Source organism: Molothrus ater, chromosome 6 (genome assembly GCF_012460135.2).
Source record: "Molothrus ater isolate BHLD 08-10-18 breed brown headed cowbird chromosome 6, BPBGC_Mater_1.1, whole genome shotgun sequence".
Taxonomy (NCBI): domain Eukaryota; kingdom Metazoa; phylum Chordata; class Aves; order Passeriformes; family Icteridae; genus Molothrus; species Molothrus ater.
Genome location: NC_050483.2, coordinates 10,957,030 through 10,983,150, shown reverse-complemented (window position 1 = coordinate 10,983,150; position 26,121 = coordinate 10,957,030). Strand labels below are relative to the sequence as shown.

At 37.3% G+C, this 26,121-nt stretch overlaps 1 protein-coding gene across 5 annotated transcripts in view; it reads right to left on the bottom strand.

The window, feature by feature from the left end:
* SBF2 (SET binding factor 2) overlaps positions 1–26,121 on the bottom strand; it is a 231,945-nt gene that overhangs the window by 48,217 nt on the left and 157,607 nt on the right. For all 5 annotated transcript variants that reach the window (XM_036384030.2, XM_036384033.2, XM_036384035.2 and 2 more), the window contains exons 17-19: positions 17,541–17,609; positions 1,881–2,051; positions 736–992 (exon numbers count right to left, since the gene is read on the bottom strand). In XM_036384030.2, the coding sequence (XP_036239923.1) occupies positions 736–992; positions 1,881–2,051; positions 17,541–17,609 (497 nt within the window). The remainder of the gene's footprint in view (positions 1–735; positions 993–1,880; positions 2,052–17,540; positions 17,610–26,121) is intronic.

Below are 26,121 nucleotides of genomic sequence, written 5' to 3'. Positions count from 1 at the left end.
GCAACATACACCACAAGCAGTCTACTGAGCACATCCTAATGCCTGAGATTAGAGGTGTGTAGTCAGCAGAAATTAGTAACTCCATGGGGAGCTTCATTCTGATAGTCTTTTACTTGATGCCAATGTACTCACATAGTGTTCTATAATTTTATCAAGTGAGAATTTGTACAGAGAGGTGATAATGAAGACAATAAACAAAGAGGGAGGAAGGCTTGTTATGAAATGTCCTGGATTTGCATGCTAGGGAATGAATGGAACTGGTGTTATACTCCTACTGCTTCCTTAGTAATTTAACCTTTGCCATTGTGGTTTAGTCCTCTTGCTTTTTGTGACCTCAGTGCCTTTCCTCCTTTGCAGCTGTTGCACAGAAATGATGATTTTATAGATGCTATACAAATGCTGTCTCGATTTTAGGTTCATACAGTGGTTTTTCAAGTTATATAAAAACTAACAGAGTGGGTTTGGGGCTGCTGTTTTCTTTCTCACCAAACCCCATGTTTGTCTTCAACATCTGCATTACTAGATTAAAAATTCTTACTGGGACAATACAATGTTCCTTTAAATGGAATCACTCCAGACAAAATTCTGTTATTTGAGAGGAATCATGTTAGACTTCTACTCAACTACTGAACTTGAAAGGAGGTGAAGATGCTGAAACAATCTGGTATTTAGAGTACAGCCACTGTGCAAGCTGTGGCCTATCCTGCTGGATGAGCCCTGGCCTTGGGTACCCACCTGTTTGTGACAATGCTGTTGCTTCCACTCTCCCAATCCCCAGTGGCTGATGTCCTCAGCAGCTTGTTCTTACTTGTATCCAGGGGTACCAGCAGGTAGACCATGAGGTTGGCAAAATGAATGGCCTGGCTGAAAACTGTGCTTTCCTCATTCTGGACCAGCTCCTGCTGTGTCTGTTTATTAAGGGTTGGCCATAACCTCAGCTGCTCAGCAGCCAGGTCCATTGCTGTCTTCTCCTGGTCTGCAGGAGGTTTCTCCTAGAAGACACAGAGAAAGAAATATAAAGACATAGAAGAAAAGATAAAGCTACAACAACAACAACAAAAAAAATACTTGGCCAAAGCTTTACTTATTACATTGCTAATTAAACTTCTTCAGTTATTTAAATAATATATTCATTTAAAAAGAAAGAGCAAATAACTACCCTCAACAGGGTTTAAGGAGAGTTCTGATTATGGGAACTGAGGTTTGAGAGCAGTTTACTGAAATGCACCAGTAGCACAATGTGGGCAGATCTAAATAACATCATTGCTTTTAAGGTTTTTTTAATGCCATCCAATCTTCCATGTTTCTTCAGAGTGGTGATTTTAACTGATTTTAACACAGCTGCTCTCCTCAGCTTATCCACTTAGCTCAAATAAGAACAAGCATAAATCAGATTGAGAAATAACATGCAGCTCATGGCTCAATGCTGGCAATATTCTCCAAATTCCTAGGATGTTCAGGTGAGGGAAACTTTTATATAAATAGCTTCCAGACCAGCTGAAACATTCGTGTTTTTATATGCTGGAGTCCAATTCTAGCATTAGCTTAAAGCAACTAGGTAGATGGCACACAGTCAAAGTAGAATAAAGGAATCTGGCAGCTGATATTAGTGACCTAAAGCCTGATGTTAAATTAATGAATGACTAGGTATCTTGCAAATGTTTTTTGCACACTAAGCTGAGCTAACATCAAATTATAATGCTTTGCAGATAAATGTAAATTTCTATTATTTCTCATGTTATTGCATACTGTGTAACGCAGGAGAAAATGAAAGAAAAACATGTAAAATTGGAAAAACCATTACTTAACTCTGTGTAACCTAGGAGACAATTAATATGTGAATAAAAATATTACTTTAATATTTTAATAGAGTCTCCTACCTTTTGTTTCAACTGCACTGCATGGTTGTCATCTTTGGCTGTAAGGTAGAGGGAGCGAACTTGATTCTGCACGTTGCTATAGAAGGTTGTTTCCCAGAACTGCTGGTTAGTCCAGATAGGATGATCTTGTACACAGGTGTAAGCAAACTGACTAACCCCAGGTGCTAATTTCTGAAAGCAAAAAATGTGCAAAGTTGACCAATCAGTCCTATTATTCAATTTCTTTTAAAGGCTATGACTTCAGAACTGACACACACATACGTGTATATATATATGATTAGTAGTACAGACTGAAATATGAAATATATCAACTGTATATATATATCAATATATGAATATATATATACTGCAATATGGGCTAGAGAAATTATCTCCAGTTTAGTGCCATTCAAGAAATTAACACACAGGAAGGTTGTATACAAGTCTAATGCCAGTGCCAGGCATGGTCTTCTTGATTCAGAGTAGAAAAATGAGAACTGAGGTAAGAATTTTGTGATAACAGTACAGAACACACTTGTAATATAAAACATCTTCCTTGCCAACAAACCACAGTATTTTTAATAACCTTGTTGTACAACACAGAAATCAGTATTCAAACAGATGAAAATGATTTTTCATTTTATTTAGAACGGTAGTAATGAAATTTAATGTAAGTGTCAGCTGAGTCCTTCCGATAATCTGCATTTGTTGCAACAGCAGAAGATGAGATACATCGTTATCTTCAGTGTTATTTACTGAACTGCATGACCCAAATCCAATTCCTGAAAGACTGCTAATTTGGGTATGTTCTTTGAAGTCACAAGGGTCTGGATCACTGTAAAGTCTCAAACAAACCCAGAATTGTTACAGCATTAGTCATTATGAATGAACCATTTTTTTCAAGTACATCTATTTATTTAGGTTGCACTAGTCTCCCAGGGAGTTGTTTAATATTCTTGATAACCACATACAAAGAAAGGAAATTTATTTCAATGACCCAAATAATGAAATCTTTAATCATATTCTTAGTTTTTAAAAAAATAAGGCTACTACTTATTTAAAAAAATAAGTCTTGTATACTGCATGTGGCAAAGAAGCAGGTAATCTAAATTTGTGCTTACAATAATTTCTGCAGTAGACCTGAAGAATGAAGTAATAAAGTACATTACTGGGTGCCTCATTTAATGGCTTTCACTCACAATACCACCTATTACCTGAAACACACAATATCTAGAACTTAGATTTTACTGTAGTGATTATGTTCTGAACCACTTTCCTGGAGGGCATGAATACTACTCCAATTAATATTTGTAATTGCAGAATTGTACAGAACAGTCAGTACTTTCAACATTTCCCTGGCTGGCAGTTGGGCATTCAAATGGAAGGGTAGGAAATTACAACCAAAATTTTGCAGTCTGGTTTACAGATTTCCGGTTTTGCAATTCCTCAAACTGTGTTTTCCTCTCTAGGCTCCTCCAAGTACAGCATGAACTGAAAGTCCTGATCATGTGCCATGTACTTATTCCCTATCAAAGGTTCTTGAAAATTCCATAGCTGAGGAAAGGCTATGTGACATGCTAATAAAATTTACCCAACTGAAGTGCCTTCTTGTGCTTAGCCATCTAAAAGTGAGCAGAATAATTTTAATTCGATCATAAAGAATTTAATAAAAATTTCTTGGTAACCTGTTAAGAAATCTATATCTACTCAAATAGTGTTCAATGTGACTTTGTTTATTTAATGCAGGCTGAGAGAGCAGATATCTGGTTTGTTTACCAGATGCCTTAGTTTCAGTTATGGTGCAGCTCATGGAAGATCACAGGAAATGATAACTGATCTCCCACGCCTGATCTAGCTGCTAAATCCCAGAACAGGTCAGCACAAACAGGGTCCTACTCATCTTTGTAGGGACTGCTGGACATTCCCTTGAAAAAACCTAATCATACAAAAGACACACCACAGGGGCCACAAACTGATCTGGCCCAATCATTGGCCTACCTCAAAATACAGATGCACAAAACCTGTGTTACAGAGGAATAGGGATGATGGGTAAATCATGGAATAAAAACATGGACAACATAGCTTGAAAGCAAATGTTAGTGCTAAAGCCATGTAATGACTTTTACTTTCATTTATTATTTGTTTTTTCACTGGGACTGAATTCCCAGTCACAACAGGTCTACAAAAAGGGTGTATGAATGTCAAGAAGAGGGGGAAGGTAAAAGGGGAAAATAAAGAAAAAGGGGAAAGAAAACTAAGGGAGAAAGAAAATAAAAAGTCTGCTCAAGCCTAGCTAGCTGGTAGAGTTAACTCATGTCAATTTGTGCAGTAAATGCACACAAAGGAGTGAGCTGGCTGTCAACATCCTCAGTTGCCTTTGATGACTCAACCCACATCAGGTAATTGTGGAAACTGGGTAGAAAAGGGGTGATCTTTGACACAAACTCAAAAGGAAGTTTAAGCTCCTAAAAGTGGGTCTAAAGAAATAAAAATGAGATAAATTATTTTCACATGGGGACAAACATGACAGGAAAGCTGAGGGACTTTTAGATGCTCTTCCTGTGCTCATAATTTAAAATCATGAACAGCCATGTACAAAATGTAATTTTTAAACAACGGAGATTTATGTTCACATATAACAACATAAATCAACACTGACAATAACTCCTAGACCAAATTAAAAAAAAAAAGTTTGTTTACAAAAGCATGAAAGAAAACACATCAAAAAAAGCTCAGTGATCATAAATATTATCCTTCTCATCACCTGCATGTGTTGAAACAAATGGTAAAACCTGATAGTGGCCAGAGCACAGAATCAAAATCAGGACTTGCAGTTCCTGGCTCTGCCAGTTATTTTGGGCAAAATCACGTTGGATTCTCTGCTTGTTTGGGTTAGTTTGTTTGTAAAAAAAGCAATAACAATACCAACCTCAAGAAGCACACTGCTCTTCCATGCAGCCTAAACCCATGGACTAAAAATACTCTTGGTACAAACATAAGCATTCCATGAAGTTTGCAGTGTCTATATTTTCTATGCTGAGAGTTCTTAGTCAGCCCACTTCCCTAGAATGGAAACTCACCTAAAACATCAAAAGGGCCCCCATGTTTACTGCTGCACTCCAAAGAATTTGCTCAGAATTTCTCCAGTTTAAGTAGAACAGTAGTTTGGTGTTTTCCATCATGAAATACTACATATATAAAACATATCTTCACCTAGCTCTCCACAGGGCAGCTAAACTACAATGATATTTGTGCTTTCCCTCTGTCCCAGTAACTCACTCCTGCCAGACAGAATGAATGCAGGAGGCAGCAAAAGAATTTCCTACTTGTAAGGGAAGATTTAGGGACTGAGAGCTTAAAAGAGACCCCAGAAGAAAATAAAAATAGTTCTGACTGATGAAGTCCTTATTCTAAAACTGTCAGTATGACAGAAAGAGCATGGAGGTGTAAATTGTAACAACCAGCAGAAAATCAGTTAACTTCTGCAAAGGACACTGAGTCCTTTAAACAAATTAATGAAACTTAAAACCCCCAAATGCTCCCTTCCCAAAAATCTGTATGAAACAGACATTACCCCAATCAAAATAATGAATTACATATTACAGTTTGAGAGAACACAAGGTAGGTTTGGGACTTGCTATGTAAGACTATACAGGCAACTTCCTGAATTCAGGAATTATCTTGCCATTATTTCCACCTTACTGAGAGGTACTGGGTAACACCTGCCTAGAATTTTTTCCCTGTTTCCCTACACTGGATATTTCTGATTGTGAAAATGATATCTGCAGCTCACTAATATGCACCAGTTCCAGGACTCCCAAACTTACTGTGGGGTCCAGGCCCTCAAAGAATGTCTCTGTAACATTGAATTATCTAGATTGCTTGTTTCAGATAAAGAAAAGCATCTGTTGTGCTGGTCACTCAGCAGTTACTACCCTTTACACCATAAAAGTTTAAAGAAGGAAGTTTATTATAGCAAAGCAGAGCATCCAACTATTGATTGTGGAGTTGAAAAGTGATTTTCAAACCAAAAAGAATAACATATGAACATACCTAATTGCTCTTTTGTCACAGGATTTTGCTGCATGTCTCTCAGTTATGGAAATGAAGGGGCAAACTCAACAGTGCACTGTTTTTTGGAGAAATCCAGTTTACTACAAAAATAAAATGTATTTCTGTCTCCAAATGACAGCCGGAGCTATTGGTTAGGATATATTTGCTGAGAAGATGCAGCAGAACAAGTGAGAAGGAGGATGCTGCTGAAGGCAAAGAGTAGCTTCCTCCTCAGCTCCTGGAGGAATCACTGCCTGTGGTCATCATCTGACCCCTCTGAGGAAGCTACTGCAGCCCCTTTGCATGCCCAAGCTCCTTCTCTCCTCTACTGGTTACACTTACCCCTGCAATCTGCAGGCTTGGAGATCATCAGGACACAGTGCACTGCTAATTAAAAGAGCTGCTCCCTGTCCCTGTCCTTGCTTAGATAAACATCCAGTCAGCACCTCCAGCATGCCAGGAGCAGGTACCAGTTACTGCAGCCACCCTTGCCCAAGTGATGCAAACCAAATTCTGCATGCTAACATGTTCTACCAGCCAGCCCTGCAGGCACATCCATGCTGTGCCCACACAGATCCTGCTCATCCCAAAAAACTTCAAAGTTGTCCCCAGGATCAGCCCTGACTGACTGACCAGCAGGACAGAGCCTTATCTGCGTCCCACCTGCAGATCCCAGTGCAGCACAGAGTGTGTGGCACAGAACCACAGGATGGCTGCCTTGAGGATCATCCAGCTCCAGCACCCCTGCCACAGGCAGGGACACCTCCACTCTCCCAGGTGCCTCAGAGCCCCATCCAACCTGGCCTGCAACACTCCCAGGATGGGGCAGCCACAGCTTCTCTGGGCAGCCCTCCCTCATGTCTCATCCCCCTTGCATTTAACAATTTATTCTTATCACCTATTCTAAATCTACCCTACCTCACTTTAAAGCCATTACACACACATATTCCAACAAGTGTAATTGTACATGAATATGCTTTCAACTCTGACTTTGTGCTGCATGGATAACATCAGTCAAAAAATTCAATTCAGTTGATGACTTTCCTATTTGATCTAAACTATAAAATTATACCCACACTTATTATGCACACAAATGTGAGGAAATGTCATAAAAACATGAAGGAAGAACTGCAATGCCTCTATTAATTTCTATTTTACTGCTTTAGAAAAAAATGGTGAAATACTAAAATGAGCTTCGTCTCCAACCTGAAAATCTCAGCAACAAAAAAAAGAAAACATTTGCCCCCTTTCCTGTCACCAAGTCAGACTCAGGATTGACTTCTATTTTAAAATAAAATAGTAGTAAAGTAGTCCACTAAAATGTTTATCTGCTATTATTTCACCATGAAAAATAAAAGGAAGGTCAATTCATTCATAATTCAGCGCTACCAAGTCACAGCCAGGTACACTAAACCAGCAGAGGGCAATAGAATTCTAGAATTTTGCAAAAATGGGATGTAGTTCTGGATGGAGCTTTATTTACTGTATACATTTTCTGGCAAAAGTCACTTAAACATCTAATTACTCATGACCTCTAATCCTAGATTCCTGAAGGTCATGTGTCATTTACTAGACATTACTTAAAGCCACGCAGAATGCCTCAGATTTCTACATGGATTTCTCAAGATGGATAGATGCTAATACAAAGTTCCCAGTAACATTAAAGAATACACATAATAACATACTTCTTTCTCCAAAGAGATAAAAAGAGATTTAAATAGTTCTGTTATACAAAGAAAGAAAGGGAACTAAAACCTAGAATGATGTAAGTCTAGAATGATGTATGTTCAGATCCCACAAAAAAGAGAAGACATTTTCATACTAGAACTTCACAGTTCTAAATAAGGTTAAATTCCACAAAGTGGATGAGAAATAGTTTGATTTTTCTCTCTCTATACATCACAATGAAGGTTTGGTGTGTTAAATCCATTAGTTAAGATACAGATTTCACAAATTCTCAGTTAAGTGTTGAATCCATCTGAAGAGTTTTTCAAGTTATTTTGACACACTTATTTTGAAAGAGTTTTTGATACAGTTATTTTGAAAATATCTTAAAAAGTCACTAAATCTCTTTGGATCAGGTGGTTTAGCAGTGAGTGTGCACCTGCGAGTGCACTGGAATGGTGGCACTGGCTCTACCCACAAAAACAACCCACAGCAACAAAGTTGTTATCCAGGTCTGTGCTCAGAAATAAATAAACCCTGTAAATCTCACAAGTTTATGGGTTTTACCAATATTCAAATAATGGTTCTTAGAATTATTACCTGATACATAACTTAAAGCCCAGCTAAGTAGAGCATCTAAGTAATCCCCCAAGGGGGTAGTAAAGTAACTACTTGAAGTTCTTCTGTTACTTCATTCTAGCAGTTCTTTAATTACTATTTTCCTTCTTCTATGGGAGCTTTCTCTATCTTCACCGATCAAATTATTTCTGAATTTCTCTCAATATGCAGCATTTCCTTATCTGAAGAAACTATTAAAACAATAGTCCTCAAGTAGCCCTCAAGAACAGGATGAGCAAATTTGAAACATGTAAGGGTACAATACAGAATACAAATTGCAAATACATAAAAATTTGGCAGTAGTAGATCTCACCTTGACAATACAAATTTTATATATATATATATATATATACACTACATGGTTCAGGTGAAAGAAAGAGGATGGGCAAAAATAGGAACAGCAGCATTATGAAGAATTCTGAAAGTAAGGATGAGAAAACTGAAATTGCACTCTGAGCTAAGCCATTTGAGAGATCAAACAAAGTCCAGTTTGACCAACAAAGAAAATGGCTGTGGAGGTGCTGAATGGAAGTGCCTTACAGAGCAGGATATTGTCAGGAAGAGTTCTGCCAAATGGTAAGGTGCAGTTTGGGCACGTGCAGTGCACGAGGAAGAGGAGAGCCACCACACACCTGCCCTGTGAATTCTTACTGGCACAGTGTTATGAACTCATGACAATGAGCTGATGGGGAATGCACAAGTTCAGAGGGCTGTGATTAATCAGAGGAAGTCAAGAAGAGCATCCTACCAAGAATTCCAACTGCAGGTACCATCATGAAGGGTACAGAACCAGCAAATGGAAAAAAAAATGCAGGGATATGGATGAAAGCAAGAGTAGGAGATAAAAACTCCAATTATGGGCTTAAATCACTTGACGGTGTAAGGAAGAAAAGCATTTATGACACCTCAATTCTTTGGTCACACTCAGTTTAAATTGCTGGTGAGCTATCTAGGATGGCAACTGAGACATTCACAGAGCAGCAGGCAATACATGCAAATATATCAGCAATTTCTCTGCCTTACCATCTGTAAGCATCTGCTCTCTCATGGAAACATAAAATAATGGTGCTCAAGTCATGACAGATAATAATGCCACAATGAAATGGAACTCAATGAAGGAAATTGTGTTTTCATGCAGAAAGTTCCATTCTACTGGGATAAGGATGTGGTGATGAGGAGGCAAAGCTGAACTTACACATATGGAAAACGCATGGGGGACTCTGTTACTTCATTTACATTCCTTCACATTAACCTCAGAAGCTTTACTAGATTTTAATTAAGCCACCAGAAATTCTTTCAGCGTGGAAATTCTAAGTGAATCAGAATTTCTGTAACACTGTAATCCCCCTTAGAAGTAACAACATAAAGAGACGGGCAACAACGAACTCAATATTCTTAAACCAGAGTTATGTATCATTTCTAGAAAACAAGCTCAAGTGAAATCAGTTACAAATGATGTGATCCAATATAGAGGAAATGCAACAGAAAGATTTCTCCTTATTCCAGGCAATAGTGGGTCAGTCCCTCAGTAACACGAAATTTACAAAATTTAACATTACGTCTCATTTTAAATTGGGGGAAATTTCCTTTTTTTTCTTCCTGACTAAGTACTTCCTCCCACAAACCACTAAGGAAAGGAGCTACAGATTGCTAAATGATGTTTTCCATTATGTTATCATTCTGGGAAAGCCAGCTTCTTGAACAGAGCGATGTTACCACAGTAATTGAGTTCCTAAATTCCTTGTAAAGACACATGTTAAAAACATTCTCCAGTTATTCTCTCCTATTAATATGCTAACCTGTTGTATTATACTTTCCTGTTTCTTTTTCCCCCACCTAAAAATAGTTTTGGAAGTGAGATATTCTCTACTGCAAAGACATAAAATGTATTCTACTGGCATGTATTATGTATCTATCAGAAGCAAAGTGCACAAGTTAAAATCTTAAGAACCAGAGATGACATTTGGGTGCCCTGTTTGCAAGGGATACTGCAAAAGCACTCGATCATAACTAACAAGAATCCTCAGATTCCTGTTTTAACAGGAAAAGTATGTTTGCTTTTACAAAAATAATTTACTGAACTATAATATTTCTATGAAAAGAACTTTTAATGGATGTAATAAAAACTTTTGACTGGAGGAGTGTTTGGAAATATTGACAGAACTTTGACCATTGCCTTAAAAATGCTCTTCCATGACCCCACTCGTATTCATAAGCACCCACCAAGAAACCACATTATTCTCTCTCAAAAGTCAATAAAACCCTGCTTTTAGGTCATGTCTATTGAAACTCCAGCCCTAATTAACCTACTGGTGCACAGAATCACCAAGAGTAATGATTATTATTATGAATAATGATAACTGTCATGAATCATGAGCAATAATGATGCCTCCACAGCTTCCTTCCAATACTTCAAACTGGCTTCAAGTATCATCACTTATTTCAAATACTTGTTGTAAGCTCTTGAGGGTAAGTATCTTCATTTTTCTGTTCTTTTGTACAAAAGCAACACCACCAATTCTGGTCCACAATTAAGGCTCCTGGATTTTCCAGGAATGCAAATAATGCTCATATAGACACTTGATAAGGTTGTAAATGTTCCTTTGTGGTTCAGCTTCTTCTCTATTATCCATTATATGATACAGCCACGTTCATTTTAAGCAGGTAACCTAATGTATTTTTATATTAGAGGGATTAGCATTCTGAGAATGGATAAATAAAATAATTTTAGTACTAAAAATAATGTTACTTAATACTATTTCAGTCACAAAAACATTTCCATAGACTAAGATAGTATCAGAACTGGCAGGATAGAGATACAAAAAGAAAATTAATGGAAGCAGACAAAACTCCTTGCCAAGACAATAAAGGAAGTCTTTCACGATGGGAGTTTCCTAAATTAAAGCCAGCAATTCAAGAGTGAAGAATTTTAAAGTAGAAGTGATTTTAATCCAAGCACACCAGAGTAGGACAGAAAGTTTTAGAAGGAAGCACAAAAACTAAGTGCAAGAATGAAAATACTCCAGTGTAGAAAGCTAACACATCACAGAAAATCTTCCTAGCTTTCTAGGAGGCTAAAAGCATGCTGCTGCTGATGAGAATACTTGGAACAATCACAGTTGGGCAGAAATTAAAGTTAAAAATCAAAACTTATGTTAAATGCAAAAAAACTCCACTAATTTTGCTTTTCTAAGTTACGTACATCATCCAATAGCTTTATGCAATTCTCTGGTATTCACACAAATTCTAAAATAAACACTAATGTAATACTGTCATTGAGTAACAGAGATAATGTTAGTACCAAATTATGCCACTGTTTTCCACAGTAGGTGGACCAATATTCCCCTGATTCCAGCTGACACTAACTGTAAAATCTGCCTGACAAAGACACAAAAATGCAATCAACTCTTCACCCATCATCACAGATTTTCCCCATCAGCCTTTCATGGACTATCTTCCCTGTGACTTCACAGCTCCTGCTACACAAAAAGGAGCACAATTCAAATTATGAAGCTTCTGTTACACAATTAACCTTGAACTTGATGGGTCTCTCTTGGAAGGGGGGGGGGGGTTAATGATAATGATTAAAATATTATAAACTATTCTAAATTTCACTAGTCCTGCCTCCAATCTTCAGAGCAAGCCTTCATCCATGAAACTGGGAATCCCTCCTACACCCAGCTCCAGGCTCTGGAGTTGAGCAGTCATTTACTCAGGCATTTCAAGGAGTAAAGGCTTTCTTCCACTGAGTATCTGCCATAGCTGTTACTGAAACTTGGTAATCCATTTCAGCTAGGAAAGTACACACTCAAATTACTTTCATTTTATTACTGTGCTATGCAAAACACCACATATAATTCACTATGGAAAACATTCAAATGATATCTATTGGTGCATTAACACAAAACACTTCCAGTTTCACATTTTTTTATTAATTCAGCTTCTTACTTAACTCACAATTTTGTATTCTCCTTGAAGATTATAAAAAAAGCCCTTGGACTACAATCCTTTTCTTTACAAAAATGCTGCCAGAATAATTCTTAAGATGACCTGAATAAATGTTCTGTACTATATCGAAAGATTTTAAGTTAAATTATTTACACCAAGTGTTGTTCTTTTAAAAAATCTGAAAAAAAGTCTCTGATTTTATGTAATTCTCTTTCCTTTTCAACAAAAGTACAGGAACATGGAGTACAAATGAAAAATGGGCAGCCATGGAGAGGAACAGCCCAATGATGCCATTCCTAAGGAGTTCAGACAGCCCCAGTTTCCAAAGCTGCAGACTCATTTCTCTCATTCCATTTCAAGCTCTACAAAAAAATTCACATCAGTATCCAACCGAAATTTTATTTGAAATTTTGTGGCTTAGAAGCATTAAAAAAAATCAATTAAAAAAAATCAGTTTTTCCCTCTCTCCCTCCCAAGAATTACATAATTTAGACACATAAAAATTCAAAAGCAGTCTCCAGTGCATCTTGCTAAAAGACAAATGTTAATTTGAATGTAATACATCCAAACTGAGAGAAATTTTGTTGCATTTGGGTTATTTTTTGCCTAAACTAGATCAGCACTCTCCAAGCATACAGCAAACCATTAAAAACAACTGACTCAGAAATTTAAATTAATTTCTCATTTTCTAATTAACCTGTGATTCTGAAAAATATTACTGCTCTGAATACTGCCATTTAAAGAAATGCTTGTCTATAAATGTGCAACCCCATTCATAACATCTACACAGAGAAAACTTTGCTCTCAGAATAGTGTATTTTTATTACGATATTTCCTTTATTCAAACACTTCTGAATGCTGAGCAACAGGAAATTTGCAAGTGCTACTGTGGACTGTGCAATGTGGTAGAAAGGCATGGGAACACAGATGATCATACACAGTTTAACCATGACATTTTAGTCATAAAATTTTGGAAAAGATCCCTGAGGGGTGGAAAATTTTACTATAATCTGCACAATCAGGTCGAGAGGGGAACACAACTGTGTCTAACATTTGTTTGTCTAAAATTCAGCGGGTGAGGGATGCGAGAGGGACTGAGCAGAGTGCCAGGGATCAGCTGAGCTGCAGGGAGGGCAGATGGAGAGGTGGCCCCTGCCTGGGGCAGCACTGGGGTGGCAGCTCTGCTGCTGTGTCATTGTCACTGTCATTGTCAGGACAGGCTGGAGCTGGAGCCTGCCCTGATCCTGCCCGCCTGCCCCGGGGCTGCCAGCAAGGCAGCGTGGGGCTCACCACATCCTGCCAGCCTGGCAGGGAGCCAGGCACCAACAGGGAGCCCAGAGCCATCCCTGCGGATGGGACAGCGCTGGTTGTGCAAGCACCAAACTGTTCCTGCATGAGTTAATGCAAGGAAAACAGGATTAAAACAGGTCCCTTGCCTCTCCTCCTCTCTTCCCCCACACAGAACAGGACCTCTTTTCCACAGCACCAAGGAATACTACATTTCCACTTTAGACACAGAAGAAGTGAGCACATACCAATTAGGCATGGGTCACTGGTACCATGAAAACATGGAAAAATTCTTTTATCTTCACGTATAAATACATTTTATTTATATTGTTTCAATTTTAAACAAAATTCCAACGGTATTACTAATGGTAAACTAAAACCTTTTTCTAACCCAGAAGCAAAAATTTGTTTGTTTTTGTGACATTAACAGTACACACCAAAGTCCACTGTCACTGATGAGTCACATTTTGCTAACAGCTTGTGTCCAATATTTAAAAATTTTAAAAAGCATTGGGACTATTTTTTCTAGAAAAATTCAATTATTACTCCAGGCCACAAATATGCAACCAGTGCTGACTTCCTGTCTATGACTTTAATCCCATCAGCTCTGACTTAGAGTGTGATCAAATCCTGCCTGATCAAGTTTCACAATAGATCACTCACCAGACTTCAGGGAGAATTCTGAAATTTCACCAGACATCCCAAGAGCTCCTAGCACGCTGTACACAGTGTGATGTTTCTTGTAATTTTAATTGGATCTGTGTAGAAATACCCTAGACTAGTTTTTAAATAAGCAAAGGCATTAAGACAAGATGGGTTACATCATGCCAGCTTGCTCCCTCCTTTAAATTTTCTGCTGTTTTACCAAAAATATTTTAAAATCCCTCAAGGCTAATACATGACACAACCATTCCAAAATCTTACCAACATCACCTCCAAGTCTTAAGTTGTGTTACTGCTAAGTTCCTTGGTTTATCTGTTGGACTCAACCATGTCCTTCTCATTACTTATACACCTCAAACACTTGTTGACTTGCTCTGTGTTCAGATAAAACACAGTGAAGTTATTTAGGAAGAACAGGTAATTGTTTCATTTGTGCTCTGCTTTGTCTTGGATAAATAAAATGAAACCTAACATTTCATGAACACAACAGTGTTTCCATTGAGGAACTGTGAAGTCATGTAACTTCTTTATACTACTTCATTGGAAGCAAGAGGAATTACACTAACAATGAAATGCTGTGACATGAAATCCCATTACAATTCCCCATCAAAATGCTACAGCAAACATAAATGGTAAAATATCAGACTGGACTGAACTCCATAGACTCTTACAACTCTACTATACTTTTAGATTTACTACAGATTTTGTCACTGATAACTTGATTTGGAGCAGTGCCTGTGCAATGACACCGATGTGCACACAAATGGAACCCTGTGCCACTGTCAGATGCACAATTCCTGTCTATTCCTGGCTGCTAAGAACATTGCCCAGTCTCAAAAGGGGTGGGTGAAATGAGATTTAACAGGCTGCTGGCATTAAACATGGTATTCTGAGAACAGAAACACCAACAAAACATCTGCACCCTGCCAAGCACTGCATCATCTCTGGAAGCATCAACACAATCGTATGGCAGAGGTAAGAGAATTCTTCATGTTGAAGCACAGCCTCACGCCAGGTAGAATAGATTCACTCCAGTCTATGACACAATTTTGAAAAGCTCTAGAGAAGCTGAAAGGTCCTCCAAAAATATAATTTTTTACTCAAAAATATTCAGTTTACTCAGAAATATAAGTTCTACTCAAACTGAACGTTAAACTGTTAACCTGACTTTTAACTAATCACTGCAAAGTCAGTGCAATAATCTTATGTTCCGAACAGCATGTCAGTTTGTGTTTAGTATGAACAGTTGTATGCCAAAATAAGTACTTTTGCCAAAGAATTGTATCTAATGGGACATACCAAAGGGGACCATCACTGAACCTGAGGATTAGATCTGGGAAAAACAAAATTCTTTTTCTATTATGCATTAACAGCTGGCTTTTGCAAGTTAATAGTCAGGTTATTTTAATTTTTAATTCAGGTCAGGCACATTAAAAAACTCATCATGCTTCTTCCATCAAGGGACTCACAGTTTCCTGAGTATATTTTTAGAGTTAAATAGTCCAGGCTATTAAAAAAAGATTTCAGAGAACTTTCTGTGAGAGAAATGGTGTGAGATCTTGGTACCTCTACCAAAAAATACAAGTGTGTAGATGAAATTACTTAAATATATTTTATATTCAATCCAGATTTTTGCTCTGCTTGATGGTGAAATCAAAACTTGTTTAAGCTTATTTCAAAACTCCTGATAGTACATTAAAACGTCTGGTTTTATTGTCCTTTTTTTTTTTTTTTTTTTTGCTTACTTGATCAAAATTTATCGAGGTAGGAATCTAACCAACCTGCACCAACAGCCCAAAATACTCCCTGTAGCTCTCAAGGTAAAGAGCTATGTGGACTCTCTTGGCTATTCTTATAAGCAAAACTAAAAACCAGAAAATAAAAGAAAGAAGAAGCTTCTTAAAAATGTAGAATTTATGCAGTAAATAAGTAAGAGTAAAATAGGGAAGAGGGAAATTTCTATAGCTCCTTAGCTCTTCCCTCAAATTAAGTATTTGTGGCAGCAGCAAATGTGAAACTACAATTCTGCTACTGAAGAACTCAAAACAGAGGGAACAGAGAAAGATAAACTTGGATCTAAAGATGGGAGAAAGTCAATTTGCTGGGACTGAAAAATTTAACATCTCACCATGCTACTTTACATAAGAGAATGAAAATACTCTGTACACTCTTCCCTAAAAGCAGTTGTGGGGTATTATGTACAGCTATAAACTAAAACACACTTAAATAAAACTTTTTTACAGTTTGAATAATTAGAAGAGGCAAAAACCCTGCCACTTCATGCTCCATACAAGTTGTTAAGTACTATTCTAAATAAGAAATGTCAAGAAATCTACACATTTAAGTTTGTCAATATGCTCTTGCTTTCAACAGATGATTCTGGTTTCTATGATTGGTAAAGTTTGACATTTTTTATTCTAAAAACAACATGACAGAATCTTTTTCTAGTTCAAAAAAACCCAGAAATTGATTAGAATATATAATTGAAACCAAAAATGACTGACTGAAGGTGGAAGGTTGCATTTTTCAATTGCTATATTATTAATGTGTAGATAAGCTGTCAAAGCAATTACTGTTTTGCATTATCCCAGTGTACCAGGTACCAATGACCAAGCACTTATTTCCCAAACTGGGCTGTACAACAACATTCACATTAAACAAAGCTTATTTAATACTGCAAGCCAGTCCACATTCTGAACTTATCTCCTCAGGTATGTACATCCTAAAAAGCAGGACTGGAGCTACCCAGAACTGGTGAAAATGCTATTGTATTGGGACATTGAAATAAGTACAGTCATACTACAAGAGTTCTGTTTCTAAAATAATTGCTTACAAAATTTGCATTGTTTACATTTTTGTATTTACTATCATATTGTAGTTTGCCACTACCAAACATTATGTACTTTCCCCCCAAAAAGAAACCAAAACAAGACATTGAAAACAAATACATAGTTAAAACAACCCATTCACAATATCCTCCAAAATTAACAACTACACAGCCTGAAAACTTCACTTGTACTTTTGCCAAGTACTTTATTGGCCAACTGTACTACAGTGACCATTGTATTATATTGGCCAGTGCATGTTTAACATGCCAAATTAAACCCAGTAGTACTGCAATAAATAGTTTTTACACAGTAACATCAGAAATTATTCTTTTCTATTATTTTAGTGACTAAATATAATTCAATGACAATTCTCTAACCCATCATATAGCCTGCATTTAGTTCTGGGGGTATGTCTCATAATCATAATGACCCAACATCAATAAGCGTCCTTCTGGAGTAATGTCCATATCAGTCCATTTGATGATTTCCATTGACATTAATAAATTTTAGAATTAATCTTCCTGCCTGTCATGTATCTCCTGTCATCTCTTTCTCCCTTTTAACTATGTATGTGATGTAAAAAAAATACAAGATTGCAGTGGTTGCAATAGACACTTACCCTATAGAAGGCAGTTGTCAGGGGCAGTAATGCTGCAGCAATGCTGTATTCTTCTGAAGATGAGCAATCCTGCAGAAAAAACAAAGAAGAAAATAAGCAAAACCATTTTATGCACTGCAAATTCATTTCTGCCTTATGGAGTCCCTCTGGCATCCTCCTGACACAAAACGGAATCTTTAATCATTCGATAGCATGTAAAAATAACACATATTTATGAATGTGTGTGTATATATATATATATACACACACACACACACACACATCCACCCACCCATCTATCTATCTATCTATCTATCTATCTATCTATCTATCTATCTATCTATCTATCTATCTATCTATCTTTCTCATGATTTCTCATAGACAGGTATTACTGTGATTCTTCCCACTTTAGAAATTCATTAGCCCATTTCTCATTCATACGTCTGAACTACAAACCCACTGACACAGTTTATACATAATAAGGAATGTTTTCCTCATTTAGGAAACAATAAAAAGGCAGTTTGCTTGCATTTGGGTCAAGAGCAAACCTGACTAAAATGGAAGTGATGTGATGACCAAGGAATGCCCTTTCAAAACGTCTATGTGAAGGAAGTGACATTTATGCAACATGAAATAATCACCTCCACAGCCTCTACAAAAGTTTGGCACAAGGTTAACTTTAAAAGAAGATGAAAACCCATTCTCTTCAAGTGTCTGAATGCCTCATTCAACAGTCAAGTGTGTCATTCATGTCTCTCTAGGCAGAGAAGGGTATGCCAAAGTAAATCAACTAGTAATTGTGCTGATGAAAGTCGTGATTTTATTACGGAAGTCTTTTAAAAGAAAGCAGAATTGGAATGTAACTTGATATTTAAAAAACAAACTACTTGAATTTTTATGACCTAAAAAAAAAAAAAAAGAACAAAAAAGACCCAACAAGAGTTAAAAATGATACTTTTTAAAAAAGTGATCAGGTGTTTTTTCAGTAGCTCTTTTTGCCACCACTAAAGAACACAATCATGCACACACTCGTACAGTTGACAAATGTATCACCATTGTGCCCCTGGATGATCAATGGACAACCAACATTTCCAGTTGAACAACTAATTATAAAATTTTTAACATCACTGTTACAGTGGGCACCCTGCAACTCAAACCACTCCTATTAACTCTAACAACTGACCAAATGCCAAAATTGAAATATCTCAAGTGTTCCTCTGCCAGACTTTACATTTATGACTTCAAAATATCAGACTTATCTAAAACAGAACAACTAGCAAAAACACGGCACCAGCCAATTGTGATAGCAGAAATATGAAATCTGCTTTACAAAACCAACAATGTTATGGATTATTAGGATGTTATTTGTATCCATCTCATTCTTTATTCTTAAATGGCTGCAGAGTGACTATGGATTGCGGGTTTAAAACAACAGACCAAAAAAACTCTTCACAAGACTATTTTGCTTCTCATCATTTTGAAGTCTATTTCGACCTTTGTGATTTGTCAATAACAAATCCTTGATCTTCTATTGCTTTAATCAAGCTCACCTAAATGGAATAGCAATGGCCATTATAGTTAAATACAGCAGCATTTAGAAAACTGCTTACACATAAATTCTGGAAAGGGACACAACAAGTTCACAGTTGTGAAGGTTTATTTCTGCACAGAGTTACTGAGGGTTCCAATGTGTCTAACTCTGCACAAATGCATGAATGCTCACTGTGCATGGACAACACGAGTTTGGCAAGTGTTCACACTTCATAACACACTTCCAACCTGGTAGAGGAAAACTAACAAAAATGGACACTGAAAAACTCAATAAATGTTTCAATGATGCCTCTTGGTATTGCAATACGTATGTAGTAAACCCAAATTAGTTTGTAAGATCTCAGAGCATAAGGCTAAAGGACACAGCCTCAGCTGCTTTCAATTTTCCATTTCTACATTATTCCCTATTGTTATCCACAGCCTTAATCCCCATTTGGAAGTTAGCATACATATTTTTAGTTCAATATATGATAAATATTCTTAGTACTTTTTTGCTTAACAAGAACACTTCCCACTTAAAATTTGACTTTCCAATCTTTGGAAATGTGCAACAGCTTTCAAAGAAATACATATCTTATTTCTGTACATGATTATTTATAACCAGGTATAAAATAATCCATCCTCAATTTCAGGTTACCTACTTAATCCCTTAGCTCAAATTATTTGAAAGAGTTTGGGCTTTTATCCAAAATATACATAAAAATATCTTTATAAAAACTGAGCAATGTATCTTCACCTAGAGAGCATTCAATACTCCAAGAGCTAACATATGTCTCAAAGATATATATCATCACCATATAAACAACACATTAGATTATTTTTCCATTCCTTCCTTCAAGTATGAAATTCTCCACATATTCCATGTCAGCAGTACATGGACTTGTAGTGTGGAAGTATTATCTCTCTATATTTTTTTTTCTTCTCCTGTATATGACAAGGAATACAAAATTATCTCAGTTAGGAATGAATTGCAACACTGTTGTTTTAGGATGAGTGGAACTAATTACTTGTTTACATGCATTGTAGCTGCAAGACAGAATGCCATAGTTAAAAGAGATGTTGCACTGAAATCTCAGCTTCTCAATTTTACAGACAAACCAAAGTACTGGAAATGTCATATATGTGTTGTAGGCAATTAATTTAGACCCCCGAAACAATGCAATCCAGCTGCCTTATATATAATGTCTTTACCAATTGTGAAAAATACTCTTACTGCTGCTACAGAAGTAGACAAAAATCAAATACCATAAAATAATCAAAGCTTTTCCACCTAATTTGCACAAAATGAAGCTGAAACACATCTGGGGAACAAAAATTATTTTCAGCAAATTAATCACCAAAAAACCAACGTACTTTGACAGTGAAATACAGACTTCCACCATGACATATGCAGAGCGCTGCTTTGAATCCATGCCTAATTGAGTGAAAACCTGGCACATTGTTCTGGCCATACTGATCCTATATCCAGACAGTTGCTGAACTCTGTAGCAGATTGGAAGGATTACAGAAATTCATGTACACTCAAAATAGCTTTGCTACACTGAATTGACAAGTGAATAATAAAAGCAGAACGTTTTTCCTTACATCACTTATTTTGACAACGCACGTGAATTACTTTTATACTCCAGACAGTTTAAATATGCAGCAAACTTTGGTGGCTCCATATTGTCATTAGATTGCAGAGCTGAGAGCTTGGAAGTTACAGATTTTGGCTGCTTGGCTGGACACATGGGACTGATATGGGGGAGCTTTTGGAATCTGGTAGGTGGCTTAGGCTTCTGGGGCTGGAGGAGAGAGTCAACTCTGCTCCTCACTCTTGACTTCAGAACAGGTACTGCCTGGAATGCTTGCTTGGAAAACAAGGTATTGTACACCATCAGGAACTGTTACACCATCAGGAACTATACACCATCGTGAACTGTACACCATCAGGAACTGTACACCATCGTGAACTGTACACCATCAGGAACTGTACACCATCAGGAACTGTACCTCCTCATGAACTGTACCTCCTCATGAACTGTACCTCCTCAGGAACTGTTACACCATCAGGAACTGTACACCATCAGGAACTGTACCTCCTCATGAACTGTACCTCATCAGGAACTGTTACACCATGAGGAACTGTTACACCATCAGGAACTGTACATCCTCATGAACTGCACCTCCTCATGAACTGCACACCATCAGGAACTGTACATCCTCATGAACTGTACATCCTCATGAACTGTACCTCATCAGGAACTGTATCTCATCATGAACTGTACATCCTCATGAACTGTACATCCTCATGAACTGTACATCATCATGAACTGTACATCCTCATGAACTATACACCATCACAAAGCTGAGATGCCCTCTGCAGTGTGGTCCTAGTGATAATCAGCTGGGAAAAGTCACCCCAGGAGAAGATCTCCCCTGATGTGCTCCTGGACATGCAGGTTCAAGAAGGCTGCTAAGCCCCCTCTGATATCCCACAAGAGCAAGCCCAAGCCAGTGAAACACCATGACAGTACAGAAAAATGATGTGTCTTCCTGCATTAAACAACAACTTATACTCAGGGATTTCTGCTTTCTCTTAGTCACATGATAAAAATCTAGAAGACATGTATGGAACACTGAAATAACATTTGAGGGGGAATTTTCTTCTTAAATTCATCTCGATAGTCTCTCTCATTAACTGCTACCTGATACAGTATTCCAGCATTAAAACCCATTCTGCTTTAGGCACTAAGCTTTTTAAACAGACCCCACATTTTTAATAATCAGCAGAAATCCGAGTATGCCAAAAACTTGGGATCCAATTTTGCCTTACATTCAGGAACACCACAAATACATGGAATTCCCCACAGGCCTGACTATCACATGAAATCACTGTAGCATGCAGTGAATGCATCCAAACTAAAAAGCTGAACATGGCAGCACTTGATCCATACCTTTTTGGCAGTACAGGAGGATGCGTGCATGCTCTGTTAAAAATGCTGCTCAACACTGCACTGTCCCTCCTGAGAATAACTGAAGTCAATTTTCAGGCTTACAAAGAGCATTTATCACCCTGCAGGACTAAGTTCAAAATGAATCCAGAAAAAAAAAAAAAGCCAGAAACTTTAAGGTCAGATGTGTTTTTAAAGCACTAACCCAAGAACTGTTAAATCAGCATGTGTAACTATGTGCAGAGCATCAGCTACAAATTACAGGTGAAACATTAGTTACAAATTCAACAGATTACTTCACTGGTGCCAGGTTTTAATCCCAATTCTTACAGCTGTATTATGTGGGCAGAGTTTTACTAAATCACAGAATTTTTATTATTGATGCAGTTTATATTTTGGAAATATGAACTGTCAATCCTAATGCACAAGGTACTACTTTTGTCTACAGCAGTAAGAGAATTCAACAGCACAGCTTAGAAAAATATTTTGTTTGCTAAAAGGAATAGAGATTCATCAGGTGGAACTGCAGTGTTATTCATAATCATACCTTAATATTAATGAGGTTATTTTTCATTTTTATTAGATAAGCTGCATAGATCTTACTCATTCACCTACAAATTCATCTTCCCATTCATCTTCATCATTCAACTAATGCAATTGAACTATTACAAATGAGTTTTGATCAAAGAAAACTTCTTCTATGTAAACTGATGTTACCATCAATGTCTTTTATATTCAGTCTTTGCAGAATCAAAAATGCAAGTAAATAAATTTCCAAAATAACTTTAAAAACTACTTACAAATTTTAACTTCACAGATAAACCCATAGTTAAAATTACAGAGTTCGTTGAAATAAATGCCAATATGACAATAATCACTTATATTACCTTTACTAGCATCCCATAATTAACTTCACAAGAAAGTTTAAATCTTACTATTAGAATGATAAGCAAAATTGCTTTTTTCAGTGAAAATTCATGCACATTTGCTTTCTTGCTGATATTCATACATAGCTTTGTCTAGTGAAGTCACCATGAATGCCAGCTGTTGCTTTGCTTTACAGTGGGACCAAACTTTTCCTTTTTTTTTTGTTGACAAAGGTGAAATCAAACATTATTGAAGCAGCTACAATTTTATTAAGTGGAACTCTTCTGGGACCTGAGAAATAGGATGAAAAGTAGACACACTGAGAAAGTCCATAGAGCTGACTACCTTATCTTTTGACAGAACTGTAAGAACAAACTCAAAACTTGGGAGATACTGCCCTAGAAAATTCTCATTATTTTAAAAACTTCTTGTCTTGATAAGATTGTAAAGAGCTTTTCAAAAGTATTAATCTGCAAAGACCAACTCTTCCTTCATACATGACTCTAATATGTTTTATGTGTCACTCATTAACACAAGCTTTTAATTTTATTTTTTGTTCTGCCTAAACACTGGTGCAGGGATTCACAGTTAATAAAACCAAGACAAGGACACTCTTATTGTCTGTGGTTTCCAGCTTTAACACTGATCAGATCTCTGGGCTTTTGATGAGCAGCTTCTCATACTGCTGCCTGGGCTGACAGCAATAATTGAACACAAAGTCCAGATCACAGACTTGACCCATGCTCTGAATTCTGCCACATGCAACAATTTCTTCACCATCTATGGCCATCACAGAGTAATGCCAGTGCAGAAGACAACGGAACAGTGCCCAACCCAGGAGAATCCTCACTGATTTGACTTCTGGTCTTTCTGCCTGATCAGAAGCCTTTGCAATGGCCATTTAATTAAGGAACCCATCCTGCCAGCAACAGGATGCAAGATATTGTAGAGCTGTCATTCCAGGCAGGAGATCCAGTTTTATTTTAGAGCTATTTTACTTCCTGAGGAACTTCATGTTTGTCTTCACCTGGCCCTGAATCATCTTAAGTTTGCCTGCCCTTGAAGCACAGTGGTATAAGGAACAGGATTCAATCAAGGCAGACCAGATGCAATTACACAAGCACAGAGTGTTCAATGATTTTTTAAGTTTCCTTTTGCTTTACTCCACACATTCACAAGCTAGCAACAGATTTTCTCTGTGCAGCCCCATCCTACTCCTGATCCCACAGCAAGTGAAAACAAGAAACAACATTTCACTCAAAGAAGAGCTGTCAAGCCCCCCCAACCCCCACGCTTTCTCAATAAACACATTTCCGTCTAGGCTTGAGGTTAGTCATTTCCTCCTCCTCATTACAAATTACATCTAGGAGATCAGGAACCTCAATTTTTATGTGCATAAATTACACATTTGTCACTGTATTTTTCTGTACCCTAGAAGCCTAAAAACATGTAACTTTTTTTGCAAGATACTGATAAAAACAAGAATGCCATCCCTCGCGTCTCAGCACATCTGAGTTTCTTTAACAGAAATGCCATGCATGTTTCTGAATACTGTCATGAGGCCCATGGCAATAAAGTTCAACATACTCAGGCTGTAATCTTCTCCCAAGGAAATGGTTGGGATGCCAAGATGCCTTTTGACTTTTATTTCACAGCAGGGCTTCATTCACAGTGACTCTGTCCAAACCTTAAACTACACCAGCTGTGATACAATGTCCTGCACAGTAATTTGTAAAAAGTTTTGACAAACAACACTCAAATGATAGAATACATTGCAATTCATGATAAAAAAGTGATCAATATCCATTAACTGCTCAGTTGGAGGGGATGATTAATTGATAATATCTCTAGGAACTGCAGTGTGCTCCTGGAGCCCTGGTAGACCAAAACACTTCTGCAGCCACTGCAAAACATTAACAAAGGATACTCTGTAAACTGCTGTACAAACAGCCTGTTTAATTGAGCTAGGGAACAGAGAAATGCTTAAGACATTAAAAGAACTATTAAAATAGATGCCATATTACAGTATAGTCCAGTTACACATTTCCAAATCAGTTCACAAGTACACAGGACACATCCTTACTCCCAGCAGCATCTCCTCTCCTAAATTTTAAAGCAAAAACTTTCAAATATATATACTTTCATAAAATTTCAAATATGTACAAATACATTCACCTTGCTTAATTTAATTTCTCTGTTCTTTTCTAAGTTTCATGTGATTTTCCAATTTCACATACCTTTAATAAAAATGCATCACATCATCAGAGCACATTCTATTCAATTTTTACAGCTTAATAGGAATGAACTCCTAAAAAAAAATTAATCAGATTTACGTGGGTATATATGGTAAAGTGATTCACTGAAAAATCAGTTTCTCACTTTAGAAGAAAAACATTTGGATAGAAATGGAATTTTACATCCATCTTCTGTCATGCAATGAGCCGATGCTCAGTTCAGAGCAGCTACCAAAAGATTTTGGGTCTAGTTCACCACGGAGAAACTGAACAGTGTCTGATGAAATGTAACTTGGAAGTAGAGCTCACTGAAAATTTTCCACTGAATAGCACGTGATAGCAAAATAATTTTTTATTTATGCTAAGAACCCTCAATGACATCATAGGAAAGAGAACTTCTAATCCTCAAGGTTCTTCCCTTGGGAGACTCAGTCTCTTGCCAATTGATTTTCTGGGGAACCAGAAATAAAACCTTTGACAAAAATTCAAAGAAGGCAAGGAACAGGCTTAGGGGAGCTACAGGCTGGACAGTAGGAGCAAGTCCTCATAGAGAGCATTTCCAGACACAGGAAGAACATAAAAGTGATTTAGAAAACAAAAAAACAACGGACCAAGGAAAACAGGATCATTTTCCTCAATGAAATACCGAGCTCTGTATGTAAGGAAAGAGCAGCCTTTTGTGTTTTGCAGGCTCCTTTGGTACCCTTGGGGACAAGCTGGGAGAGAAAGTCTGGAGGAAAGAGTGGAAAGCTGACTGCACTGTCAGGCTCGAGGTTTAGCAGGCAGGTGGTTCTGAATCCTGTTTTCAGGGCCTGATACTATGGTGAATGTTTTCATTAACAACATGGAAAATGGCATGAAATGCACCCTCATCACATTTCTGACTGACATCAAATTTGGGAGAGTGGTAAATCTGCTGGAAGGCAGGACTGCTGCTGACTGGCATCACAGCCTGGCAGACAGACTGAAAGAGCCTCCTGAGCCTCCCAAAGAGAAAGTTCTGTACTAGGGACAGGG